This window comes from Syzygium oleosum, unplaced genomic scaffold, assembly GCF_021117445.2.
Source record: "Syzygium oleosum isolate NSW1041296 unplaced genomic scaffold, Sole_v2.1 Sole_v2.27, whole genome shotgun sequence".
Taxonomy (NCBI): domain Eukaryota; kingdom Viridiplantae; phylum Streptophyta; class Magnoliopsida; order Myrtales; family Myrtaceae; genus Syzygium; species Syzygium oleosum.
In genome coordinates this window covers 4867741-4884977 of record NW_026607511.1, presented here as the reverse complement: position 1 = coordinate 4884977, position 17237 = coordinate 4867741, and the positions used below count along the sequence as shown (strand labels likewise).

The following is a 17237-nucleotide window of genomic DNA, read 5'->3' as shown; positions in this document are numbered from 1 at the left end:
CAAATGCTCAAAGAGTTATGCACATCTAATCTATGGTCATTGTAACTCGATTTCGTGCATAACTAGTAATTTAACTTTACGGACGCTAATTTGACTAAGAGTAACATGAAAGCGTTAACAAATTGTAATTAACTCGTAATACATTAAAATACCATAAATGGTCGTAAGCTACGGTACCTATGCTTTGTAATTTTCCCCAATAATTACAATTTCCCTCTAAGCCCTTGTAAATAGCAAGTCAGTGATCATCCTTTTCAAACGTAGTAATTAACCTCAAAGCCCTATTCGTTACTTTCCATGAAATATCGTAAACAACTTGATTTTAATGGTAAAATTGTATTTTCCCCTATTTGTAGCAACTCGACTCAATTATCATAACATTCATTTACAGTTCATCATTTTGAAAGCTTTATTCGAAAGTACATATCTTTCTTAAAATGCACAATGTTCCTTAATCAATAGTAATAATCAACAATCTCATATTGAACAAAATTTTTCTTAAATATAATGGTTGAAAGTTTAGGTGTAAACGTGTATTATCTTGAAAGTTTCGAGTTTTTGGTAAAACTTCTGAAAAGAGAAAAATAGCAAAAAAAGACAGAATAGCTGAGTGTGCAGCTTCCCCGTGTCCAGCTCAGAACGAAAAAGGTCCACAAAGGTCGTGCCTTTTTCCTCACTTCTCCACTGATTCCATACTTCCGCAACCCGACGGCGCTCGATCTTCTTCCCCCTTCCTCTCTCCGAACTCCAACCAGCCCCTCCGCGAAGCCACGAGGAAGGAGGGGCCGCCCATCATCGGTCAGTGTCGGTTCCTCTGATGTCTGGTCGTGTTCATGGTCATGGCCGTGGTCATGGGTCGGTTTCCCCGACCCCTGACGCTCCCTTTTCGCAGCGTTCTCTCTAGATTTCTGGTTGTGGGTCGGTTTCTTGATCCCGCGAGGAATCGCCCAGATGGGGGTTGTGGTTTCTTGCCCTCTGAGTTCGTGGTTCCAAGTTCGGTTGACTTGTGTTTGAGTTTGGTGGGCTGCAGTTGATGAATTCTGTGTTTGAATTTGAGGGTGTCCTCTGGGTATTCTCTTTTGATCGTGGGCATCTGCCCAATTGCCTTTTCGTGGGTTTGTCATTTGTGCGTCCGTTGTGGTTGTGGGTGGGTGCTGGGTATACTGATACTAGTACACACAAGGGCGATATATTATGTGATGCAGCAGAATGCAAGTAGGGCCGGCCGGCAATTTCTGATACGAATTAAGCCGTATATGCACGATTGAATGTAAACGCGACATAAAAAATATAGTGTTTAGAAAGATACAGCTCGACACAATTTGAAAACCCGATTGTGACACATGAGCACGAATTGCTATGCTATTGAATTATGCCATGGCGCTCGCCCTTAGTATACCCGGCATTACTTGTGTGGGACTGATATATAATAATACTGTATGCTAAGTGATGAGGCAGACTGCGAGTAGGCGTTAGGACAATCAATTGACTTCTTGATCCCAATGTGGACGACACTGTTGTTGTGCGACCGGCGAAAAATCACATTCTTGTGCCTTGCTGTCTTGCAGATTGTGCACCTTAGCCGCTTTGACTTGACCCCAATGGTTGCTGAGAAAGATGCTGCAGTTACCCGACCGGGGAAAAGTGAGGCTCTTGCTCCACGCCTTAGGTGATTCTTGGTCCTGCTACATTTCTTCTGTGGAACTCGGTCACTCCTTTGGATGGATCATTAGTAAGTTTGCCCTTCTGACTGAGTCGATCCGATCACCTTCCTTTTGAATTTTTCTCATAGGAACAAGAAAAGGACAAGCAAGAAGACGACGGAGGTTCCCAATATCACCGCTCAAGAATTGGTATGGCTGGCCCATTTGAACTGAACATAATATGCAATAGGGGTACCATGACAACGTTGCTTCTTGTGTAGGATCTTGATGAAAGATTGGACCGGCTGGAATCAGGTGTACGCGAATTGCGCAGGGTCCTGTTAACGATGTTAGACGAAGTAAGAAGCTTGAAAGCAGAAATATTACAATTGAGAACCGGAAGGGAAGTCCCAGGAGCTATCCTAGCACCAGAGCCAAGCCTAAGTGAATCTGCATCATCTTGCATAACCGCAGATCTTAGCACCAGAAGCTGTGCAGATTCGACCTGCCTCTAGTGATCTTGTGAATGCAAAATGGAATTCCTTGTGCTAAGCTGTGTTTGATTGAGGGCTCCTTTTCATGTTACAGCATGCTTTGTGATCTCTCGTTAGTCGAATAGAAAACAGGGGAAGCAATAACTTGTTGACCTTTTTAGTCAACTGATGTGCAGATGAAACTCATTTTTTTGGTCTTTGGCACAATGGACGTGTGCCGTGAATATTAAAATTGACTTCAGACAGAGGTGCACCTCAGGCATAACCCATTTTCTGTTCTTGTCAAGTATGCTTTTCCATGTTGATCCCGTGATTAAATCGAATTCATATATATGTGAACTTTTGTACATACATCTTGAGTTCGAGCTCGACTAGAGAAGACCAGAAGTTTCTGCACATCGAATCGAGTCGAGTCAAGTCTGGTCAAGCTCGAGATTATTACTATATACGAGTAACTTTTTGAGGTTTGCATCCATATAATTCCAATGTCATTTCACTTTTAAAAACCGTAATTTGGATATTGAGTTTTGTAATTTTATATCAACTCGCATCCTTACAACCTCACTTATTTACAAAAGTGGTAATTTGCCTTATTTAAACTGCCCGTTAAACAAAAAAACACTCGCGGACCCTAACGGATATTTGGCTCTCTTCTCTACCATCTCGCTCTTACCAGGCACCAGCTCGGTCACTGCCTCTCTGCGCAGTGCCCCGCCAGCCTTAACCTTCGTGAGCCTCGGACTTGGGGCCGGCGATAGTCACCGTCTCAGATGAGCTCTGTGCTCACCGAGCTCGCGGCTCACGAAGGTTTGAGATGGTCGAGCTCGCGACAAGCTATGAGTTTGAGAGAGAGAGAGAGAGAGTTTGTCATGTGTGACTGAGTGAATAAGATAGGAATGTAGAGTTTGGGGAGTAAAACATGTCTCTTCAATTCAGAGAGGATACAAATTTAAGACTTTGAAAATCGAGGATAATTATTTATATATGAGTGCAAACTTAAAAACGTTTTTTTTTTCCAAATTATAACCTAACACTTACCCTCGATTTTATTTGAAGGAACACAGACGGAGCGATGTATGATACGAACAATAATGCTCGGTAAAATAAAGAACGGCTTTCAACATCCGCTCGTCGTGCGAGTATGACAAACTCTAGGTGAGTGTTCGATACGACCTCGTCGCGTCATTTTGTAGACCGATTTAGCGAATTAATTTTGAATTTTTAGCTTTAGCATTTCTTGATATGATATTTGTAATATCTAGTTATTATCTACAAGGAGTGATGGTGATCCAAATGGCCCCTTGTCTCCTTGGCATTTGACCTACGGGTGGGGGCCCAATAGCTGCGCCCACCCAAATACGACGTCGTTTAAGCCCATTTAGCTGTCTTCTTCTCCGCTTTTAAGGTTTGGCAAGCGCCAGAATTAGGGTTTTCGCACTACCCAGCAGAAGCGGCGAGGCGCACCTCCATCTCCAGCTCCCGTCGCCGCCGCCGCCGCCGCCGCCGCCATGGTCCTCAAGTACGCCTCTCTCTCTCTCTCTCTCTAATTTCTCTATCTTGCGTGGTTAATCTGGTCGGTCTGCTTGCTCTGCGATCGCTGAATCGGTCTAATTTGGTGTCATTTCGGTGGAACATTGGGTTAGATAGATGTAATTTGACGGAATCAGCGGATTCTTCCTGTGGGTTTGGGTTCTGTTGATGCCTGGCGATGGAGGGTTTGTTTGTTTGATTGATTGAATGCTGAGTGTTCGTGGGGAACGCTGTGTTTCGGGGTTGGGGTCGTGCGTGCGTGTGCATATTGTGAAAGATTTTGCTTGCGTTTCGCGATCGTAGGAAGATTTCTGGAGCTGCCGAATCTGCAGATTAAATGTTTGAGGGCTCGACTTGGCTCTGCTATTTACATGAACTTGTGGATAAAAAAGTGAACTTTTTGATCTTTTAGGATTAGGAGGAGACTAGACATGGGGTTGGATCCTTTTGAGCCATAGATGGCGTGAAAAATTGCGGGCGGCGGTGAATGTTAGATGAAAGATACTGTCTGTCTATCTGCTACTATGCCATTTGTTGTTGACTCTGTTAGTCTTCTTAGATAATTCTCGCATGTTTCCTTTGTAATTTTGCTGGTGCTGATATTAGCTTGTTCAAAAGCGTATGATGTTCCGTTCGCGCGATGTTGGGTACTGGATGCTTTGGTATTCTTTTGCGTTTGTTCTGATCGCGAGAATTGATTGGTTTTCAAACGGCTTTTTCTTTGAAATAATAGGACTGAGCTTTGCCGCTTCAGCGGTGCCAAGATTTACCCTGGCAAGGGAATCAGATTTATCCGCTCGGATTCCCAGGTAAGACTTGTTGCATGGTGTCTTTGTGATGGATGGCCTCGTCGGTCATATGTTGTATGAATACTACTCGGCTTTTTGCATTTGAAGGTTTTCCTCTTTGCCAATTCGAAATGCAAGAGGTACTTCCACAACCGCTTGAAGCCTTCAAAGCTCACGTGGACGGCCATGTACCGGAAGCAGCACAAGAAGGTGAAGCATCAGCCAGCAGGCTTATGGGGTTATGAGGAAACAGCAGAATTTTGATATCTTTTCCCTTTTAATGATACTTGTAGGACATTGCTGCTGAGGCTGTGAAGAAGAAGCGCCGGGCCACCAAGAAGCCGTATTCCAGGTCCATAGTCGGTGCCACCTTGGAAGTTATTCAGAAGAAAAGAACTGAGAAGCCAGAAGTTCGAGATGCTGCACGTGAGGCTGCTCTGAGGTATATGACTTATAAGCTCTTCTCTCATCACCATTGAGTGTTTTTGTACTCCCTACTGACCGGTCTTTTCATATCGTTTCTCGTTGCAGGGAAATTAAGGAAAGGATCAAGAAGACGAAGGATGAGAAGAAGGCGAAGAAAGCTGAGACGACAGCCAAGTCCCAGAAGTCACAATCCAAGGGAAATATGCCCAAGGGTGCTGCACCTAAGGGCCCCAAGCTTGGAGGTGGGGGTGGAAAACGTTGAATTCTAGTTTAAACATCCCCATTACCGACCGTTTGTTTCCATTTCTGTCTCGATTGAGCAATATATTTTGGCAATCCTTTGCGGTATCTTCTGTCAAATCCGCTTAGTTTTTGTTTAGATGCAAGTTTTGACAGTGCTGTAACCCGAATATCAGTTCAGAGTTTGTGCTTCTGATTTGCTTATGCTGGTCCACTAAATAACTGGTGTTAGGATCTTCAATTTGAATTACTTGCCAGTTTCTGAAATGGGGTTTTTCCCGTCTGACTAGAGGTGTCAAAATGGACCCATTTTTTTGTCTCATATTTTGAAAGGAAAACACCACCAAAAACCCCAAACTTTCTTTACTCATATTTTGAAAACTGGGTCATATATGAGTTGTTCAAACTTTTAAGGGCCAGGCCTAATTGGCTTCAAAGACTTTAACAGTTCAATAAGAGTGGATTTTAATGTGGCCCGAGGGCGCCCTCCCCGGGCGAGGGCCGCCCGCACGCGCGAGGGCCCCCTGCGACCCCGAGGGCAAAAAGAAAAGCAAAAAAGACGAAAATAACTCATTTGTGACCCATTTAAATCAAAGAAGGTAGAAAGTTCTGAAAGTTCTCTATACAATTTGTTCAAACTTTTAAGGGCGAGGCTTAAATGGGTTTAATGTGTTTATGTATAACCGACTCATTTAAATTAAAGAAGGTTAGCGCTTTCAGAAAAGTTCTTCGTCGTCCTCCACCTAGGTTCACACTACGATAGCCGATGCCGCCATTGCGTCTTGCCTACCATCACGTCTCGCCCACCCTTGAGTTTGGCCCTCCGTCGCCTAAATCGTCGAGCCACGGCCGTGCCTTCTGTCAATAAAGACAGATGGGCTCCAAGTGATCATGAGGCCACGACTATAGTGACTGGCAATGTCAGATCTGGGCTTGCGACCTCAAATCCGACATCACGAAAGGGAGAGAGAGTGGGGACGCTCGACGACAAGGTTTGGAGGCTCGACAATGGCGTTGTGGGCTCGGACGGAGGTGACTGTATTGGCTTGAGTTAGACACGCGATGAAGTCGAGTACTCATCTTCCGTCACTGAGCACAGCAACTGATCGATGGTCAGACCCCCAATCAATATGAGTAACACCACCTTGATTCTTTCCTGTCCTTGTGCTTCTAGATCTACTCAGCTTCTCTGCACACTTTGCATTTCTTGATCTTCCTTCACTTCTTAGTCTCTGTATTGTGTTAAGAGAAAGAGCCTTGAAGTTGAATTATTGAGCATTAAAGAGGTAGCACGTCATTTGAAGACCCAATTTGTCTAAAGCCCTAATTCTCAGCCAAAAATAAACCAGCCACAAGCTGTTGTATTTTACCGAAATGGCCAAAATTACCCAAAAAATAAATATGTGGCCAAAGCGAGTTGGGTTGGGTATATATTGGGTCTTGTGGAGGTCAAATATGGCCCATATTCAACCCGACCACTGTGGTCGGCTGATGCTTGGAAGCGCACTGGTTCATGAGAGCAAGGGCATTGCTTGTCATTGAGCAAGATCCGTCATTCTTTGCCTTGTAAAAGTATCGAAAAATATCGATACACATTAAAAATTAGCAAGAGTAAAGCAAATATAGGAAAAAAAAATAAGTAGCTGTACGTATAAGCATTTGATCGATTTGGGTCGGACTATGATTGAGTTGTTTTACCAAGGTCCTTTCGTCCCGCCTGAACCCTTCTTTCATCCTTAAAACACCTTTGGGAGTATAATTAAGTCGGGTTGTTCTGATTCGGTGGTTAGCTCAACTCAATTCAAATATTCAATCTTAGAAATTGGACTTGAAATCGATTGAGCATTAAAGCGCTTGTAGGAACTCGACTCTAACAAAAAATTTGGATTTTCGAGCTCGAATCGACTATTCTCAATTCCAATCGAGTTATGAATAAACTTGCGAATGAGCAAAATATGCTTGAATATTTTCCCTTTGTATTATGTGTGTATGCTATGGAATTAAAAGGATTATCTTGTCCATTTATTATCACTATCGGAATTTTTTAATAAAACAGTTATATGCTCGATGCCGCTCGATTAGGCTCCCAAGTTTGTCAAGCTGGTCAAGATCTTCGATTGGCTCCAGCATAATTTAGACAAGTCGTTCTTGCGTAACGATCGAGTATTTGCATTTTGAGTCATTTTTCTTATCTAAATACGATGTTTCGTAGAATAAATTTGGATCGAGTTATGCGATTGAGTGGCATCGATCTTATGATAATTTGTTTGGCACAAATGAAGTTTATTTTGTAAAGTGCTTAGATTATTTAAAGCTCGAAATATCTACGAAATTATACACTCGAGAAAATAGAATTGCTAAATTCAAGAGCACCTCAAATAAAAAGAAGGGATATGCTTACTAAAAGTCGTAAAACTTGTCACGAAAATGCATTTAAGTCCTAAAACTTGCAAAAAGTGCAATCAAGTCTTAAAACTTGTCAAATTGGTTCAATTGAGTCCTAAAGTTAACATCGTCTAACTTACTAACGGAAAATATTGACGTTGCTTATTTAAATATTTTCACTCTTCTACGTGACAATGATGTGGCTAAATTATGAAATACAAGACTAAAATAACGTTGTTTTGACCCAAATTTGATTTTTAATACTTATTTTATTTAAAATAAATTTTAAAAATAAGCTAAACATTATATATATATATATTTATAAAAGGAGGAGGACAGGTGGGGAGAGCTGCAAGCCCTCACTGCCGCCGCCGCCCCACCATCACCAGGATGGGCTGGCGAGGGTGGGGACGGCAGGCGAGGGCCCTCGCCCAAACTTAGCCAAGGGCCACCACTAGCAAGGTTGGCTGCCAGTGGCAATCCTCACTCAATTTGGGGGAGGGCCCTTGCCTGCCGTCAGCGAGGGTTGTAGGCCCTTGGCCAGGGCCCTGCCGTCCCCCACCCTCGCCGGGCTCTGCCGACAATGGTGGGGCAACAGTGGCAAGGGCTTGTAGCCCTTCCCGTCTATCCTCCTCTTCCTCCTTTTAAATTTAATTTAAATAAAATTAGCACTAAAATATGAAAAAAGGCCATGTCATTGCCACATATGATAGAAAAAAGAAGAAGTTATGTCAGTATTTTCTATTAGCTATATTGGACGATGTTAGCTGTAGGAATCGATTGAACTAATTTGATAAATTTTAGAACTTAATTGCACTTTTTGCAAGTTTTAACACTCAATTGTAATTTCTTGACAAGTTTTAGGACTTCTAGTGAACATATCCCTAAAAAGAACGAAAATAAAAGGAAATTCACCGTATTTCAACTTTTACCTTCAATTGAAATTCTCTTTTTCAATCCACATTTTAGGTATATGGTCAATTCCAGCACTAGTTAATTTTGTGGAAAGAGCATGGATACACCTCCAAGTCAAGTGAACTTTTTGGGATTTACCAAAAGAAAGGGATTGATGCCAAAAGGGGTAGATTTCATTTTGATTATCTGGAAAATCTCATCATGCCAAATTGAGTAGTTTACCCTAATAGCTCTAACCTCATCAAAAGCCTTCCATCCAAATGACTCAAAGATCTTTTTCCATAATAATCCTTTTATATCTCAGTAAATTGAATTAAAAAAATTACATAAGAGCGATATGCTAATAAATCATTCTTTATATATACATAAAAGAATTTACCGACATAATTTAAGGAAATTAGTCAATTGACCAACAGATGGCTGAAGATCCGACCGGATTACGGATGATCAGAGTCAATGTTAAAGGAAATTGCTGTCGGTTACAAAATGTCACAACGGAGCTATAAAAAATTGGTAAGTCGGGGCAATTTGCAGCAGCGAGTGTCGAGACCCGGGGTAGAACGTATTTCGCCATGAAAGCCGATCCTTCTAATTCTTCTCTGTCTAGACAAATTCAATTTGCCCTAAAAACGGGAGGATGCAATATTTGATAAAAACGATGAAGCTCTCCCAACAAGACTTCATCAACCTCTAATCTCTCTTGTCTAAGGACCGGCCGGTAGATGGGTTTTAGCTAAAATTGCAAAGTCCAACTCGTTGACCGCCGACTCAGCCCCCCACGCGACTCGCCAACTCGCGCGCCCGACTCACCGCGTCGACTCACCCTTCTCCTCTTCCTTCCTTCGTTATCCGCAGCAGCAAATCCTTCAAAACCCCTCGCGACCCACAGACCCCCTCTCTCTCTCTCTCTACGGACCCATCTCCCTAGAGAGAGAAAGTCGCCACCTTGCGGCGAAACCCACCTCGGAACCGCCATGAATTGTGCTTGAGTGAGGAAGGAACGGGCGGAAGAAGGAGGGATTGATCGTCTTCTCTCGTTCTCTCTCTTGCCTAGTTTTTCAGCAGGAGGATCGAAGTGAGGGGGGAGGGGGGCTGGCAGAATGTCGCACCCGGTGTTCAGGACGGCGCAGATCATGCCGCTGAGCTCGCAGGCTCAAGTGACCACCACCACCCAGAAGCAGCCCTTGCCTTGCCCGTTCGTGAGGCCCGTATCGCCGGTTCCGAAGCTGGGCCCGCTGCTGCCCCCGGTTTGCGGGAAGGCGGTTCGGAGGGGGGGCGGCGTCGTCGCGGTCAGGTGCTCCTCGGCTTCGGCTTACGAGCCTGCGGCGGTCGACGGGAGCCGCGGACGGGAGTCTAGGGCTCTCCTGGAGCGGTGCTTCCAAGCGCCGAGCTCGTCCGGCTCGGGCGATTTCGGGCCGGTCATGAAGGGGGGGCAGTTTGGGGCGTTTGGCGCGGTGACTCTCGAGAAGGGGAAGCTCGACATGACGCAGAAGCAGTCCCAGTCTAGCCCTGAGGTCGGTCTTTTTCTATCTCGGTTACAATTTGCAATTTATGAGTTTCCTGTGGTGTGTTTCTCGCGGAATTTGTGGTCTTGTTGTTGCCGTCGTTGTGCGTTAGGAGACACAAAGGAAAAGTAGGAAATGAAAATGTTATCAGACGGTTGTGGAGTTCGGAGAATTGGAATTCATGAACAAAACAGTAGAGTTTCGGTCTTTCTGCAGAGGAGATTAAGGTTGTAGTGTGGGCAGTGTCTGGTTTGGTGGATGGCCTACTGCCTTTGCATTTGGAAGGGAAAGAAGGAAGAAAGACTGAATGAGATAACATGTGAAAAAAGGTTGCTCGTTACTAGGTTTCTTGACCTGGAACTTCATAACCGTTGGAGTTGATGTTCTCACTTCCGTCGTTCAGTCCCAATTAGACATCATGATGCCAAAATCGAGGGATGACCGTAAAGAGTATTCTATTTTATAAGACTGGAATTCAACTGGACCATCTGAAGAGGCTGTTGGTGGATCTTTTCCAAAGATTTTAGTTAGTTGAAGTACTGTGCTTTATGTTGCATAAAATTGGACAATTTGATTTAAAAGGTGCGATATATTCTGCTTTAACTTCATCTCAAACTCTTCTGAAGCTTGAGCGATAAAGAAAAACCTTATAGTGTCGATTGCTGAAGCATAAACCCCTCATTTCTATCCATTTACATTAAGAAGACATGCTCATTTCTTCTTTGTTAACGATGGACACGGACAAATTACATGACATGATGCAAGCAGTCGTTGGATATGGGATTCCACGGATTCTCAGACTAGACTATTCATTTCTTGGTCAAGTCGATGTTAATTGTCGGGGTTTGCACTTAGTACTCTAGAATAGTTTTTTTGGGCACTTGGTAAGGGCAGGCGGTGCATTGTGTGATGTTACATCATTCCGCAATTCACAACTTCAACTTCTGACGGGTGAATTGTTTTATTCACATCGATACCATAGATCAATACAAACTCTGAGTGCCCTTCACCTGTACTGAAGAAATTAATGTTGCTTTATCAACGTCTTGCTCTTGTAATTTGTTATGGTTCAGATTAACCTTTGAGTGGTATTCATTTTGTGGTTTAGATTAAATTTCTTGGTGAGTCATTTTATGGTTTAGATAAATCTTCCAGGGATCATTTTAGTAATTTGCTTCTTTCCAACACATGATCTGAAAGTCTCTCACCAAGCCCAAAGTTCGTGTCGCACCGTGCCTCAGGTCACATAATTTACTCCTAAATTGTAAAACATGTAGTTTAAATGTTAATGGTCCAGCTTCAATGTAAAAGTAAGTGATTCGCACTTTCTTCAATCTTGCAAAAAAGAACCTATTAGCCAGTGTTTTTCCTCTCTTCTGAAGATTATCCAAAGTAAGAGTACATCCTCAAGCAGCTTACCAAGTGAAAAAAAAACCTTCAATGGAATATGTTTCTAGATCCTAAGTACAGGGGATTACTTGTGTCAAGATTTTCTCGCAATTATTGACGGTGTCTGGCTCTTGGATAATTAGAAGCAAGGGGGCTGTTGGTAGTCCTTATAACTCAAGATTTATAGCCTGTTAAGGATAATAAATTTCTCTTGACTTGGCGTATTTGGTTACTTGACATGCCTGGCAACAGTGTAACAATGATTCTTGTTCTCTCTCTCTCTCTCTCTCTCTCTCACACACACACACACACACACACAGATTTTCTAATAGTTAGGTAGAAATTCACGACGTGGCACCAAGACGGTGCCAACCCATCTACAATGGGAGCTTGAAACCAAAAGAGCTCAAAGCCGAAATAATAAGGGGCTCATTTATGAGACAGGGAATCTACAATGTCAATCAAAATATTTACATCTTAGAGTAAAATCCCAATATACCAAAGGTGAAAAATTGTAAACCAATTTTGAATAATCTTGAACAAAAAACTCTTTATCCTTCAAAAGCTTTGTTGTTCTGCTTTTTCCAAGCCAACCAACCAAAAAATGGAAAGAGGAACTGTGGATATACATCGACTTATGGCAAGGGATAAGAATGCCTTGCTGCGTCCATAGTTCTTGCTCAATGGATCTTGCTATAACCCAAGAATGCCCCATAGAGGCATAACAGGTAGCTCAAAAAGTTCTCGTCCAAGGACAATGAAGAAGTGTGACACGGTAACTAATTTCAGCATGGAAGTTTTGAAAAAACTCATTAGCAAAAAACCTGTTATATCCTTGATCATGAGAAACATAATTGTCAACTAAAAACTAAAACTGAAATTCCACCGTAAAGTTGCTCTTTTGCATTATATTCCATATACGTTACAAATCCGTTCATTTAATGTTATTTGGTGTCATTGACCTAAGAGATATCTTTTGTAGTCTGTATCTTCTAATTTTATGTATGGATAGTTAAAGGATTAATTATGTAACAATCCAGATTTGGAAATAGAAAAATGTGAGGCTCGTGATGATTTTGAAATCTTCTATAGGTAATCTAGTTCTAGCATCCTTATGCAATAAAAAAATTAAGTTGGATGTTTTGATCGGACTCTTTTATGGATTTTTATCCATTGTCATATTTTGTGCTAGTAACAGTCAGTTCTTGAGTTCTATAAGATGATTAGGAAATTCTTTACGTTTATCTAACGAACTGAGAAATTACTCTAGCAATTTTGCACGGATAAAATCCTTGAAGAAATACAACTTTCTGATTTTCTTTGGCTTTTTATTTTTTCCCAGGTGTAGGATTGTAAGTTTGTTTATAATTCACAATTTGAGATAAAGTGCTGAATTTTTTTTACAGCTTGCAACGGGGGGAGGTGGTGGTGATATTGGAAAGAGGATCAGTCATGGGGGAGGTGACGGAGGTGATGACGATGGCGATGATGATGATTATTTTGATGACTTCGATGATGGCGATGAAGGTGATGAGGGAGGGCTATTTAGGAGAAGGATGTTTCTTGAAGAGGTTGCATTTATGCTGATACGCATTCTTATACTTTAGAAATGTCAATATATCTTATGCACTGGCCTGATCATTGTTTTCTTTCTCCCAGCTATTCGACCGCAAATTCATTAATGCAGTATTAAATGAATGGCAGAAGACGATGATGGATTTGCCTGCTGGCTTCCGGCAAGCGTGTGAAATGGTGTGGATTCTTCCTCTCTATCTATTATTAACTGTTTACATGTCCAGGAGAATACTGAAAATGGCCTGCAGGGTTTGGTCAGCTCCGCTCAAATGGTTAAGTTTCTGGCAATCAATGCTAGACCAACAACTGCCAGGTTTATATCGCGATCGCTACCGGAAGCTATGTCTAGGGCATTTATTGGCAGGTAAGAACTTCCTCATAATGTAGCTTGGTCAGAAACAGTCCCAGCTTTAGTTTTTAAATCTTTGGATGTACTGCTATGTCTATGAGCAGACAGCAATTTTGGGGATTGTGCAATTATGAATCTTAGATCAAGTAACCTTGTTGCTTCCGGAGGAGAGCAGGATTAAAGGAGGAATTTGTTCAAAGTTCTGGTTATCTTCATAATAGTGAAGCAAATTTTTAGTCAACGTTCTGAGTACCAGGTGTTAGTAGATGTTCTTTTCCCCGATTTGACAGTAAGGGGTGATGGGAAGCTGCTTAAACCATGGTAGGTATGATGCCTTCCTTCAATGGATCTTGTTACCAAGGTTGAAGAGCCAGATTCCCATGTACACTTGATATCCGATGAGTCTAGATTCATAATTTGGGATGATTTCCACTTCTTACTGAATTTCTCCCCACCTCTCAATTTCCTTGGGAAACTGCGCCATTTAGCTATTTCAGAAACGAAAGAGTTCCTTAAACCATTGCTGTTGATTAGCAAAATTTCTCAAAGACCATCACAGCCAGTTGCTATCGATAAACTTTCTTTTCTGTTTAAAGAAGAAAGTGGAAGATGCGTAGTTCGATTTTTGCACGTGCACTTGCTTGTGATTGCCAACAAACTTACTCTCCTGTCTGTTACATTTTTTAATAGGATGATTGCAGATCCTGCATTTTTATATAAGCTTCTCCTAGAGCAAGCTGCCACCATTGGTTTTGCTGTTTCATGGGAACTGAAGAGTCGTAAAGAGAGGTTTGTGCCTCTCTCTTTTGTTACGGGATACGCAGGAGTAATTGATGTGCTTCTTGGATATGCACAAATGACTTCTTTGTACTTGTTACAGGATAAAGCAGGAGTGGGATTTGGCGCTTACAAATGTTCTCACAGCATCTCTGTGCAATGCTCTTGTTGTTTGGTCACTTGCCCCTTGTCGTTCATACGGGGACACATTCCGGTTTGATCTACAAAATACATTGCAGAAGCTCCCCAACAATATATTTGAGAAGAGTTACCCAATGAGAGAGTTTGACCTGCAAAAGAGGTTCCATTCTTTCTGTTTCAGAGCTGCAGAGCTGTGTATGATTGGGTTGACTGCCGGGACAGTGCAAGGTTCTTTGTCCAATTTCCTAGCAAGTAAAAAGAAGGAAAGGTACGCATTTTTCTGAGGCAACTTTTTCCTGGTATGGTAATGCTGCTTTGAAAAGAACATAAATAACGGGAATAAGGTTCCATCTTACAATGGAAGAAAGTCCTATGATTTATTTGCTGACCTGAAAATAATTGACAGGTTATCGGTGACAATACCCACAGTGAGCACAAATGCACTTGGTTACGGTGCTTTCCTGGGCATATATGCAAACTTGAGTTATCAGCTTTTATGTGGATCTGATAGATTGTTGACAAACCATTTTGATGTTATTGGAGTGGCCCTGTTCTTTGGAACTGCTCTGAGGTGCTCTCTCTCTCTCTCTCTCTCTCTCTCTCTCTCTCTCTCTCTCTGTGTGTGTGTGTGGAGTTGCATTGTATTTTTGCCATATGCAAAAAACTTATACTAACTTTAAGAACATGGATCATTCCTTTCTCCTGGGGAATCAAGTCACTTGTTGGATATTGTGCTGTGTGATGCAAATTTATACTACCCAATCAATGTGTGTAGTTCCTTTTCACCTAATCAGGCTACTAGGTCTCTCTTTCTCTCTCTCTCCGCAATTTTGTGAGGATCCTCATCGGGCACTTCCTCGGCTAGTTATCAGCTATTTTGTGGTTGTGAATATGAATTCATAGAAAGCTGAAAGTGCTGCATGATTGTTTGATTGACTTTGAAAATGCCTTGGATCGTAACGTGGCTTTTGTCCTAAATTCATCTTTTATTTCGTGTAGGATTATGAATGGCAATGTAGGGCAGACATTGAGGCATGCCTGGCTTGGCATGGAGCCTGATCCACTGGCTCATTCAGATAGCCTCCTGAAGGCTTATAATAGACTGGAAGAAGTTGTACCTAAGTCCTCTCCCAAATGGTTAATATCGAAAAATGCCATTGTTTCTGGTCTTGGACTTTTTGGTAGCAAGGAAGGTAATGCAGATACTGTCAATGGGGAAGCACCGCCTCCAAAGGCAAGGAGGAAGAGAATAGTCAGGAAGAAGGTGTCAGCAAGTTGAGCGTAGCTTTGTCGTACCTGTGTCGTGCCTCCAATTTTGCCTTCTAATGGAGATATATGACCTTACATTCTTTGCTCAATTAACCTTGAAGACCGTGAATTACTGGGGTTGGTTGCCAGGTTGTCCGGAGCTGAAGTCGGAAGACATGAGATATGGCTAGAGAGATGGGTTTTGTCTTTTTTTTTCCTTTTCCTTTTTAGGTACATGGGTTCGGGGAGGGTTGAATTTGTTAAGCATCCTCTTTCCCCTTATTGATTTGTTTTTGACAGTGGGACAACTTCCTATATTTTTACTTGAAATTCTCGTTGTAATTTCTTTAGAATAAGAGGTGATACTCTTGACACCTGCAGTGGGGGGAATCATGCAGGTTTCATCTCCCTTCCTAACTGCACATTGAATTAACATCTTCACATAAATCTGCTGTTTGGCTACATCTAGATGGAGCTGGCAACCTGTGTGACCTTGTCTTGTACATGTTTAAATCATTTGAATTTCCGGTCATATCGCCATGTGCTGTTTCTTTATTCTGCTCGTCTTGGATTGTATAAGCAAAGCTACACAAAGATGCTATCGGCTTTATCCGGGAGCATCTGGACTTTGTTGTGTTGTCACCATTGGTTCTGATTATTGGGAAAAGTTGATTGGAGGGGATGGTAAACCAGGGCAACAAACTTGAGAATCTCAAAACAAGATGCTATAATATTCTGTGCCTAGAGAGGCCTGGGTTTTTGCCTTTGCACAGATTGCGTTGCAGGCGTTTTGGTGAGAATAGGAAAGATCAGAGCTCGTGCTGCGAAGTCATATTACTGGTTCTTTTGCCCTACTGGCAATGTTGTTTACGAGTGGAACACTCACAGCATAGAGACACTCGGAGGAGGTTTGTCTCCCTCAATGACATTTTGTGCATCCCATGGTCGTCTTGAGATCAAACCATGTAAAGAATGATCCAAGGACTGCTGTTTTGTCTTTGTGCAATGTATATATTGTACAAAGATGTCACCACATGATATGCCTCGATGATGGCCGGCCTGATTATTGAATGTAGGCAAAGAAGTACGACATCTATATAAATATATATAACTATGTCTGCTCCGAAAATTGCCTCTAAACTTTGACATTTAAGACTCTTGGATATTTAGAAATGCATCCTTTCACTGCACGAAAGTGGATTTGTTGCATTTTCCAAAGAAAAAGACTATCGCCTGAGCCAATATTTTTTACGCTTCGAATTAATTGCCCGCCGTAAATTTTCATTTATTTTCGACTTCGCACCTTTAGCTTCAAAGTTTAAAGTTGCAACTACCATTCTCTTTATTTACATGTCCCCCTTTGACTATGAGGGTAATCACATTGAACATTTGATTTTTTATTTTGCTATAACAGAAGGATGATTTTTTTTTATTTTGCTATAACAGAAGGATGAGAATCATCAATATACGAAGAGATTTCTATTTTACCTATGATTTTCGCAATATTTCCGCTTTCAACTCCCCGTAAATCCTATAATAAAAAGTCCGGAGTTATAATTATGAAATCATGCCTTATTTTTTGGCATAAGATATCATTCATTGCTATGTAGATTGTGATTTAAAAAGTCGTATTCTTTTCTTCTTTTTTTTGGCTTCTTATTGTACAATTTTGTGTTATATATTGGGCACAAATTTGGATTCAATTGCCCTCTCATCCTTTTGTTCAAGGCGGATGTTTAGTTTGCTTCAGTACGATGTAAGGTAAAATGTCATATATGTTGCCGCTATCAGTCACACTTTCTCTCTCGACTTTTATGATAACATGTGTAGGA

General features: G+C 41.8%; 3 protein-coding genes across 4 annotated transcripts; all 3 read left to right on the top strand.

Annotated features, from left to right (window-relative positions):
* The first annotated feature begins 507 nt into the window (after positions 1-507).
* On the top strand, positions 508-2382 carry LOC115692890 (uncharacterized). Its single transcript, XM_056303318.1, has 5 exons — positions 508-561; positions 607-798; positions 1569-1669; positions 1793-1853; positions 1925-2382. The coding sequence occupies exons 1-5, from the start codon at positions 508-510 to the stop codon at positions 2156-2158; spliced, it is 642 nt and encodes a 213-aa protein (XP_056159293.1). The 3' UTR covers positions 2159-2382.
* A 1170-nt stretch (positions 2383-3552) lies between these two features.
* Positions 3553-5388, top strand: LOC115692882 (60S ribosomal protein L24). Of its 2 annotated transcripts, none has more exons than XM_030619852.2 (5): positions 3553-3656; positions 4401-4476; positions 4564-4665; positions 4749-4897; positions 4987-5388. In XM_030619852.2, the coding sequence occupies exons 1-5, from the start codon at positions 3646-3648 to the stop codon at positions 5141-5143; spliced, it is 495 nt and encodes a 164-aa protein (XP_030475712.1). In that variant the 5' UTR covers positions 3553-3645; the 3' UTR covers positions 5144-5388. The 2 variants fall into 2 exon arrangements, with proteins under 2 accessions (XP_030475712.1, XP_056159249.1); XM_056303274.1 differs by having other exon boundaries at positions 3594-3648; positions 4408-4476.
* A 3907-nt stretch (positions 5389-9295) lies between these two features.
* LOC115692880 (protein RETICULATA-RELATED 1, chloroplastic) lies at positions 9296-15937 on the top strand. Its single transcript, XM_030619848.2, has 8 exons — positions 9296-9935; positions 12722-12886; positions 12975-13067; positions 13139-13254; positions 13930-14028; positions 14120-14425; positions 14564-14728; positions 15157-15937. Exons 1-8 carry the CDS (start codon positions 9522-9524, stop codon positions 15434-15436), a joined length of 1638 nt encoding a protein of 545 aa, XP_030475708.2. The 5' UTR covers positions 9296-9521; the 3' UTR covers positions 15437-15937.
* The last annotated feature ends 1300 nt before the right edge of the window (positions 15938-17237 follow it).

What these genes read in the sequence shown, in the direction of transcription:
- LOC115692890 (XM_056303318.1), top strand. Translation starts at nt 508, where the DNA reads ATGGTTGAAAGTTTAGGTGTAAACGTGTATTATCTTGAAAGTTTCGAG. An exon ending in GGAGGGGCCGCCCATCATCG is followed by an intron (nt 799 to 1,568) that starts GTCAGTGTCGGT and finishes GCTGTCTTGCAG; the next exon opens with ATTGTGCACCTTAGCCGCTT. An exon ending in GCTCTTGCTCCACGCCTTAG is followed by an intron (nt 1,670 to 1,792) that starts GTGATTCTTGGT and finishes TTTTTCTCATAG; the next exon opens with GAACAAGAAAAGGACAAGCA.
- LOC115692882 (XM_030619852.2), top strand. An exon ending in ACCGGAAGCAGCACAAGAAG is followed by an intron (nt 4,666 to 4,748) that starts GTGAAGCATCAG and finishes TGATACTTGTAG; the next exon opens with GACATTGCTGCTGAGGCTGT. An exon ending in GCACGTGAGGCTGCTCTGAG is followed by an intron (nt 4,898 to 4,986) that starts GTATATGACTTA and finishes TTCTCGTTGCAG; the next exon opens with GGAAATTAAGGAAAGGATCA.
- LOC115692880 (XM_030619848.2), top strand. Translation starts at nt 9,522, where the DNA reads ATGTCGCACCCGGTGTTCAGGACGGCGCAGATCATGCCGCTGAGCTCG. An exon ending in TCCGGCAAGCGTGTGAAATG is followed by an intron (nt 13,068 to 13,138) that starts GTGTGGATTCTT and finishes AATGGCCTGCAG; the next exon opens with GGTTTGGTCAGCTCCGCTCA. An exon ending in CTGAAGAGTCGTAAAGAGAG is followed by an intron (nt 14,029 to 14,119) that starts GTTTGTGCCTCT and finishes TACTTGTTACAG; the next exon opens with GATAAAGCAGGAGTGGGATT.